Source organism: Protobothrops mucrosquamatus, unplaced genomic scaffold, assembly GCF_001527695.2.
Source record: "Protobothrops mucrosquamatus isolate PMUCROS unplaced genomic scaffold, P.Mucros_1.0 scaffold1601, whole genome shotgun sequence".
NCBI lineage: Eukaryota > Metazoa > Chordata > Lepidosauria > Squamata > Viperidae > Protobothrops > Protobothrops mucrosquamatus.
In genome coordinates, this window is record NW_015387764.1 from 101,891 (window position 1) to 111,737 (window position 9,847).

The window sequence follows — 9,847 nt, forward strand, 5'->3', positions numbered from 1 at the left end:
CATCAACCATTCTACCTATTTTAGCTATTGTCTATCTATCATTCCAGATCTTTCTTTCTATCTATTCATCTATCATCAACCATTCTACCTATTTTAGCTATTGTCTATCTATCATTCCAGATCTTTCTTTCTATCTATTCATCTATCATCAACCATTCTACCTATTTTAGCTATTGTCTATCTATCATTCCAGATCTTTATCTATCATTCTATCTATTCATCTATCATCAACCATTCTACCTATTTTAGCTATTGTCTATCTATCATTCCAGATCTTTATCCATCATTCTATCTATTCATCTATCATCAACCATTCTACCTATTTTTAGCTATTGTCTATCTATCATTCCAGATCTTTATTTATCATTCTATCTATTCATCTATCATCAACCATTCTACCTATTTTTAGCTATTGTCTATCATTCCAGATCTTTATCTATCATTCTATCTATTCATCTATCATCAACCATTCTACCTATTTTTAGCTGTTGTCTATCATTCCAGATCTTTATCTATCATTCTATCTATTCATCCATCATCTACCATTCTACCTATCTTTTACCTACCTTTTATCTATCTATCTATCTATCTATCTATCTATCTATCTATCTATCTATCTATCAATCAATCAATCATTCCAGATCTTTATCATTCTAGCTATAATTCTATTGATCTATTTATTTATCTGTCATCTGTCATCTATCACTCCATCTATCCATCATTCTAGCTACAGTTCCACTGAGCTACTTTACCTACCCTGGAGAAAGTGACTTACGACCGTTTTTCCCACTTACGACCATTTGTCACACGGAGGACCATTGCAGCATCCCCGTGGTCACATGATCACAATTCAGACATTTTGGCGACTGACTCACATTTATGACGGGTTGCAGTGTCACATGATTCCCCTAATGCAAATTTCTGATGGGCAAAATCAACAGGGGAAAGCCAGATTCAGTTTACAATCATGTTACTAACGGCAGCGATCCTCTGATCGACTGTGGCAAGACAAGTCATAAAACGGTGCAAAACTCATTTAACAAATTTCTCACTGAGCCACAGAACGTTTGGGCCCCACTGTGGTCATTAAGTTGAGGACTATCTGTAAAAGAAATCTCCCCGAGTGTGTGGACAGGATTGCAGGCTAGTTTATGAAAGGGGGGAAAAACAGTGAAAGTCAGAGGTGGCAAGGGTTACTCCTAATTTTAAAGTCAGGTGACGGGTGCCAACAGAAGCAAAGAACAATAGAGGTTATTGTCAGAAATACAAAGAAAATCCTGAATTTGGTAGAAGAAGGGGGGTAGCCAACTTCCTGAAAAGAAGCCAAAGTAAAGGAGTGGATAGGAAGCACATTGAGGGCCGAGCGTGGTTGGCAACCCTTAATGTACATGTTGAATGTATTTCCTTGCTTTAAATAAAAAAAAAAACCTGGGAATTTATCCAAACCACATCAGACTGGCCTCTACAAATAGATTACCAACCAGCCAGAATGATAATTTATTTAAAAAGGGGGGGAAATGTCCAGCCTGTTCAACGCCGTTAAGCAGGGATTTAATTGAAGGATTGGAAAATCCTCTAGGATGCACCCCGTTCGGGAAGGCCCTTAAATGGAGTTTAAGGAGGGGAGGCTGAAAAAAAGAACTCAAAAAGATACTTGCACTAATCAGAAAAGCTGCATTTTCAGGAAGATGGGGGTGTGGTTTGCACATAGTTTAAAGCAGGAGAGTGCAAACTTGGCAACTTGAAAACCTGTTGGTCTTCCCATGCTGGCTGAGGGATTCTGGGAGTTGAAGTCCCCCAGGTCTTCAAGTGGCCAAGGTTGGACACCTCTAGCTTAAACCTGGACGACTGCCTCTGATGAAACAAGCCATAGTTCATAAAAGCTTCTGCCTTTTAATAAAACGTCTTAGGCTGAAAATGGGTGCCAAAGACTCCCGGTTTGTGGCATCCATGGATTAACCCAACGTTCGTCTTGCAATTTACAATTAGCAAGCCAGAGCTTCATACACACACACACACGCACGCACACCAGTATAAGAAGAATCTACTGCCTTAATTAGCAGCTGTAAACCAGTGGTTGCTTTTTTTAAAAACAAATCATGGGATTAAACTAGATGACAGCTCATCAATAGCTACAGGGTCCAGATGGAAAGTTGGCCAACCCTACAGCCAACCTTCCCCTTTGTTCAGGTGTGAATTGCATTTTTAACTGTGCTTTGCCAGGAATTCTGGGAGTTGAAGTCCACAAGTCTTACAGTTGCCAAGGTTGAGGACCCCTGGGCTAGGGGGTTCAAAGCCGCTGACCCAGGGGCCTCCGTTCTCCATTTGAGCCCCCAAAACATGAACCCTTTAAAGTAGGAAGAGCAGAGACACAGCAGCTGGCCTAGAGATACCCAAGGAACTCCAGAATGGAATGGAGACTTGAGTCTTCTTGATCTATGCCCAATACTGTAACCACAGGCAGTCCTCAACTTATGACCGCAACTGAGCCCAAAATTTCCGTTGCAAAGCGAGACGTTCGTTAAGGGAGTTTTGCCCCATTTTACCACTTTTCTTGTTGTTAAATGAATCGCTGCAGTTGTTAAGTTAGTAACACGGTTGTTCAGTGGATGTGGCTTCCCCCCTTGACTTGGCTTGTCAGAAGGTTGCAAAAGGGGATCTCATGACCCCCAGGACACTGCAACGTCATAAATATGAGTCAGTTGCCAAACGTCTGAATTTTGATCATGTGACCACGGGGATGCTGCAATGGTTGTACGTGTGAAAAATGGTCATAAGTTTCAGTGCCATTAGAACTTCGAAGGGTCACTAAATGAATGGTTATAAGTTAAGGACTGCCTGTGCTAGACCTCCCAGGCTGATTCAGCTGACCACCAAAGTTATATTCCTGCTCTCATATCTTGGTTTCATCCTCATCCAGCACGGCTTACACTGCAGAAGCGACCGATTACGATGTCCGGGTGCTACTGCGTTTCCCGCAGCGAGTGAAGAACCAGGGGACCGCAGACTTCCTGCCCAATCGAGCCCGTCATACTTGGGAATGGCACAGCTGCCATCAGTAAGTGTCCCTCAACATCAGAAAACCAGGGTGTGAAAATGTGTGGCATTCTTGTTGAATTCATCCAAAAGGTTTAACCAAGTTTGTTCACCACCTAGCAACTGCATTCCCCTCCCCCCAGCCCTAAAACTGGTTAGCTGCAAGTTGCTTGTTTGGGGATGTTTAGCCTAATGAGTGAACTCTTCCCCGGTGTGTCTGTGAGGTTGAGGGTTCAAAGTTTTCTACACATCCAGAAGACTTATGATTTGGGGTCAGGCCAAACCAAGAAAGACACATGGTGAGTCTTCTAAACTAAGTTGTTTATTGTTCCACACCTATAGACAGAATCTTGCCAGACTGAGGACTTTGCATCTACAATATACTCTGGGAACTATTAAGGAGGGTCTGCCTTCACCCTCTTTCTCTCACACAAAATATCTGGGCTGAGTTGCCTCTTCCTCCTCTGGAATGCACCCTTTCCCTCCTGGGAACCCACCTCCTCACTGCATTCCATCACATCACATGTGGACTTCAACTCCCAGAATACCTGTTACCATCTGTCAGGCCCAAAACCAAGAAGGACACGTGGCAATTTTTCTCAGCTGAGTTCTTTATTGTTTTACACCTTTAGACAGAATCTTGCCAGATTGAGACTCTACTGCCTACATCTACAATATACTCTGGGAACTATTAGGGAGGAGCTGTCTTCACTCTCTTTCTCAGACACAAAATAACTGGGCTGAGTTGTCTGTTCCTCTTCTGGAATTCATCCCCTCCTTCCTGGGTATCCACCTCCTCACTACATCCCATCACATCTTGATACTTGCTATAATTGGTACACTTTCCTTTCTTGTTCATTTGTCCTCTCAGACTAGAGAGTGACCAGTGCTGTGGCTTCATAGTAGAAGATACAAGACACCTCTCCTAAGGAGAACTTCTAGATTTTTGTCCCAAAACATAGCCTTGCAGCGCAGGTCAAAGATGGAAATCAGGGCGTCAGGAATGAGAAGGAAGGTGGGACCATCTTCTGAAAGTCATCCATATATTCATATTCAGAACTTGTTATGGATATCTTCTCATATGGAAACCTTCTTGTAGCTGAACTTGGTTTCTTGTAAGCAATTGTTCTCCATTCTCCAGGCATTACCACAGTATGGATGAGTTCAGCCATTATGACTTGCTGGATGCTACCACCGGGAAGAAGGTGGCTGAAGGCCACAAAGCTAGCTTCTGTCTGGAAGACACCACGTGTGACTTCGGGAACCTCAAGCGCTATGCCTGCACATCACATACCCAGGTAGGTTTACTTCTCAGTAAATCTCTTCTCAGAAATCTCAGTGAAGCTAATGCAAGAGAGATAATAATGTAATGATTGAAACATGGGGAGATGTCTTTTTTTTTTGGCCATTGTTTCTGTCCTCCAAGACCTGTGGAAGTATGCTGTCAATATTATTATATTACCAGAGAGTCAAGATTGACATTTTGGACCTAATTGTTGGGGTTTTGAAGAGTCAGTGGGGTTACTTAGAACAGGTGCATTAAGGCTATCTAGGGTTAGGCACATCTCTTTAGGAATGGGTGTTTAAAATTGTGCTACATAAAAAGGGCAGTTTGCTGCAAAATCTGAGCAGCCCAGTCTTGGGGGATTTCAGAGGCTGCAAACCTCTCCGTTTTTAGCAAAAATGTGTGTGTGTGTGTTTGTGTCTGGAGTCTGAAGATCCAGTTAAGCTGATTAGCAGTTGAAATCCTAGTCTTTATCCTTGATGGAAAAGGAGAAGGAAGAAGAAAGAGGGGAAGAATGGAGAAGGAAAAGGATAAGGAAGAAAGAGGAGAAGGAAGAAGAAAGGAGAAGGTGGGGAGTAAGGAGGAGGAGGAGGAGGAGGAGAAGGAGGAGAAGGAGAAGGAGAAGAAGAAGAAGAAGAAGAAGAAGAAGAAGAAGAAGAAGAAGAAGAAGAAGAAGAAGAAGAAGAAGAAGAAGAAGAAGAAGAAGAAGAAGAAGAAGAAGAAGAAGAAGAAGAAGAAGAAGAAGAAGAAGAAGAAGAAGAAGATGATGATGATGATGATGATGATGATGATCCAATTCTCTCTGTGTCATACCTATTTTCCCATCAGGCATCTTTTCCCAGTCCAACAACTATAATCTTTCAAATGTCATCAAGATTTGTCCACTGAAATTTTAAATTGTCCACTTAAAGGTTCAAGCCATGTTTTTGTTTTCTTTCAGGGTCTGAGTCCAGGTTGTTACGACACTTACAATGCTGACATAGATTGCCAGTGGATTGATATCACAGACGTTCAACCTGGGAATTATATCCTAAAGGTACGCTGGTTGGTTTGTTGGTGGGTTGATGGGTTGGGGGATGGGTGGGCTGGTCGAGGAACTTCTACCTTCTTCCCACTTCTGTATCAAAGAACTTGATTTGCTTTTTCACCTTCCCTCCACCTTTCAGGTTCAGGTAAATCCCAAATACATCGTGATGGAATCGGACTTCACCAACAACGTGGTAAGGTGCAACGTTCACTACACCGGGCGCTTTGTGGCCACCACAAACTGCAAAATCTCCCAGTAAGTCTCTGGAACAACTTTCTCTTTGGGAGCGCAGAAAGGCTGGAGCCAAATATTTTGCCGGATGGTCTAGTTTTGAAAGGGCCACCATGACGCTCTTTGAATCCAATGTGTTCTCCACTGTCCTGAGATCAGAACGTGGCCTCATCATCTTAAATCTGATTCAATGTCAGTAGAGATGGGACTAGTTTGATCCGAGAATGAACCACCTGTCAAAATGGCTCTGTTGGCCTGAAGTCATCTTCTCCCAGAAGAAAGGCAGATGACCTTCATGAGTGAGGTGGATCCCTTTCCTGACCTTTTCCCTCCCACCCCTTTATCATCGATCTAACCCATAGTAATCCCAAAGGTGCTTTTTCAGGAGGCCCCTGGACTTTCTTTTTTTTTCTTTGAAGACGTTTTGCTTCTCATCCAAGAAGCTTCTTCACCTCTGACCGGATGGTAGGGAATGGAGGGATTTATATTCCTTGCAGACAGCTGGTCTTATAAATCCTTGCATTTCCCCACCATCTAATCAGGGCTGAAGAAGCTTCTTGGATGAGAAGTGAAATGTCTTCAAAGAAAAACAAAAAAGTCCAGTTGCCTCCTGAAAAAAGCACCTTTGGGACAACCATGACCTGGATGACTGAGAATCTCCATAGACATCTAATCCATAGGGCTTTCTAAATACCCTTCCCCAACCTGGATCACCTCCATTCAATCTGGATGACAATGTCCCCTAATAGCCCTCACTGTCCCTATAGGCCAGACCTGGCAGGTATTGTAGGTCTAAACATCTGGAAGGGATCCACTTGAAGAAAGCAACAGAAAGCCTTCTCAGAAGACCTATTGTATCCAGCTAGGTCATAAACCATGTTTGTAGGAATGCTATCATCTTTGGACCATGTCATGCTTGTCCATTTATCCTTCAACTCCAACCTTCAATCTTGTTGTTGTTAGTTGCGAAGTCGTGTCCGACCCATCGCGACCCCATGGACAACGTTCCTCCAGGCCTTCCTGTCCTCTGCCATCTTCTGGAGTCCATTGAAGCTCACGCCTCCTGCTTCAGTGACTCCATCCAGCCACCTCATTCTCTGTCGTCCCCTTCTTCTATCGCCCTCCATCTTTCCCAGCATCAGGCCCTTCTCCAGTGAGTCCTTCCTTCTAATTAGGTGGCCAAAGTACTTGAGTTTCAGCTTCAGGATCTGGCCTTCTAAAGAGCAGTCAGGGTTGATCTCCTCTAGGACGGATCGGTTTGATCGCCTTGCAGTCCAGGGGACTCGCAGGAGTCTTCAAAGGCCTCAACCTTCAATCTATTCGTTCTTAATCCAGATAGCTCAAAATGGAACAGGAATAATCTACCTGAAGATTCCAGTTGTTAAATTGGGAGCAGCATTGACCTGATCCAGCTGGACCGTCTTAATGTTTTTATGTGATATTTGGACGAGCACCCAGAGCGTCACTAATATGCAAATTCTTTAGCAAATAAAGCACTCAGGGCAATCAAAACCATTGCAAGCTGCAGCTTCTCTCTTCCTTTAAAACACAGCTCTGCCTTTTGCGATCTGTGTAGTCTCCTAGGACAGCCCCAAAGTATTTCTTTTCATGTTTCTAATCCCGTGCCATGGTCAGCCAGCATAAACAGCAGCCCTCCCCCAAACAAAAAAAAAATGCTTGTTGATCTTGACCAAGGAACGGAGGGACGAAAGAGAGAGGAAGGGTGTGATTCCTCCTACAATTTTATAAGCATATCACTGCTTTAAAAAAAAACCAGCTCCGTAAAAAAAGAGCTTTTTTGTATTTTGCTGCAGTTGGGTTTTAAAGGGAAAAGCAAGCAAAACTCCCTTGAGAGAGAGGTGGTTTCAAGGGCAGAAAAGTACAAATCTTAAAAAAAAAGAAAACAAAGAAGAAACGCACGTTTCAGAGAGGCCGCTTTCCTTAGGAAATTCAGCTGCTTGTGGCCCTGTCTAGACACGAGACTTGATCATCCGTTGCCTTTCTAACACTCAATCGCAAAAAAAACGGGGATCAGTGGCAAATTCGTTCCAGTTCTTCCAGACTTGTATATAAACAGAGAGCAAACCTCACCCCTTTCTAACACTGATGATGTTACCTAGTTGGGTCATAAAATGTCTGCAGAAAAACAACCAAGCTCAGAGAGCACCAAGGACTCCACAGTCGTCCTCCTCCTCCTCCTCCTCCTCCTCCTCACAAATCCCCCTCCCTTCTAATACTGATGATGTTACCTAGTTGGGTCATGAAACGTCTGCAGGAAAATAACCAAGCTCAGAGAGCACCAAGGACCCCACATCCTCCTCCTCTCCCTTTCCCCTCCTCCTCCTCCTCCTCTCTGCAAATCCCCCTCCCTTCTAACACTGATGATGTTACCTAGTTGGGTCATGAAACGTCTGCAAGAAAACAACCAACCTCAGAGAGCACCAAGGCATCATATTCCAGTTTTCTTCCAACAATTACTAGACAATACCAAGAAACATACTTTCTGAAACCCTGTCGGCTTTCAGACCTAAGGCAGGACTAGAATTCCCTTTCTCCTGGCAATCAGCCCAAATTCACCCCAGTCGGCTTTCAGGCCTAAGGCGGGACTAGAACTCACCATCTCCTAATTTCTGCCTCTCCTTTTCTGGGGACAAGATTACCCCTAAGCCGCACGAAAACCAGCTTTGTAGAATCTGTGAGCTGTTTGTGGGTATCTCAACCTTCCCCATTCCGGACCCTCCTGGCTGGAAATTCTGGAGTTGCCTTTCCCACCCAGTTGGAGAACTGGAGGTGGTGTTGGGAGACGCCCGGCATGATCTGAAAATAATTCTGCCGCTCCTGGTTTTGCATCCGATTTAAGACGTCACCCTCCTCGTTTCTCCTTCGCAGGTCTTGAGTTCAACCAGGATGGCAACAGCCCTTCCACCTTCCTTAGTTGTCCCCCCGTCTTCCCGCAAAAGCCTCTCGCAAGGTGTGTAGCCCGCTTCGAGGGACTGGCCTCACCGCACCTGGCGCCTACGTGGAAACGGGAGCTGTTCCACAGCTTTGTTTTTGAGGCTATGTTAAATGAAACGTGTCACTTTAATACTTTTATAAATACTTTTGTTCTGAATTTTGGTTGGCTGTTTTTGTTTTTTCCCCCCACAAATGCAGAAAGCTGCTGGTTGTGCGTCGGGGAGAGGAATCCACCACGTAGACGTACACGAAGACACAGGAAGTCCTCGACTTATAACGGTTCCTTCAGTGACTGTTCAAAGTTACGACGGCACTGCAAAAAGTGACTTTTAACAGTTTTCCCCGCTTACGACTGTTGCAGCCGGCCCAGGGTCAAAATTTAGACGCTTGGCAACTGACTCATACTTATGACGGTTGCAGCATTCCCAGGGTCACGTGATCCCCTTTTGCCTCCTCTTGACAAGCAAAGCCAAGGGGGGGAAGCCGAATTCGCTTAGCAACCGTGTTATTAACTTAACCGCTGCAGTGATTCACTTAATGACTGAGGCAAGGAAGGGGCAAGGACCCTGAGGCATTGAAACTGTCATAAATAGGAATCAGTTGCCAAGCCTCCAGATTCTGATCACGTGACCACGGGGGATCCTGCAACGGTCGTAAGTGTGAAAAACGGTCATCAGGTCACTTTTTTCAGTGCCGCTGTAACTTGAAATGGTCACTAAACGAACAGTTATACGTCAAGGGCTACTTGCACCTTCACGTACATCGACACACTGGATTCCTCTCCCCGATGTCGGTAGCGCTAACAGCCACGACTGCTCCAGTTTTCCCTCGCACAGGTAGTACAATTGGCACCACGGTTGGCACCGACCCCGTCCCAGACGGCAGGAAGCCACATCGGAAGTACTGAGCACCGTTTGTTCCCCTGCAAGCCTTTGTTCCCATTTGCCCTGTAAATCGTGAGCTGGCAGTGCCTCCTGTGCGACTCTGGCAGCCTGGCTCCATTTCTCATTGGCGCGTCCTTTTAACCCCGTGCTCCAGCCAAGAAAAAAGGCTCTCAGAATAACTTATAAGCATTCAGAGCCAGTTCTGGACTTCCACTTGGAAAGGCATCATGGCAGCGGAGGAAAGGGGAGGGAGGGAGGGAGGGAGGGAGGGAGGGAAGAAAGAAAGAAAGAAAGAAAGAAAGAAGGAAGGAAGGAAGGAAGGAAGGAAGGAAGGAAGGAAGGAAGGAAGGAAAAAAAAGAAAGAAAGAAAGAAAGAAAGAAAGAAAGAAAGAAAGAAAGAAAGAAAGAAAGAAAGAAAGAAAGAAAGAG

General features: G+C 44.6%; 1 protein-coding gene across 1 annotated transcript in view; it reads left to right on the forward strand.

Annotated features, from left to right (window-relative positions):
- The window catches only part of LOC107293391 (lysyl oxidase homolog 1), an 18,072-nt gene extending 9,381 nt beyond the window's left edge, over positions 1 to 8,691 (forward strand). Inside the window, exons 3-7 of the mRNA XM_015822542.2 lie at positions 2,921 to 3,058; positions 4,178 to 4,334; positions 5,262 to 5,357; positions 5,488 to 5,603; positions 8,469 to 8,691. Coding sequence (XP_015678028.1) covers positions 2,921 to 3,058; positions 4,178 to 4,334; positions 5,262 to 5,357; positions 5,488 to 5,603; positions 8,469 to 8,475 — 514 coding nt within the window. The 3' untranslated portion in view covers positions 8,476 to 8,691. The remainder of the gene's footprint in view (positions 1 to 2,920; positions 3,059 to 4,177; positions 4,335 to 5,261; positions 5,358 to 5,487; positions 5,604 to 8,468) is intronic.
- The last annotated feature ends 1,156 nt before the right edge of the window (positions 8,692 to 9,847 follow it).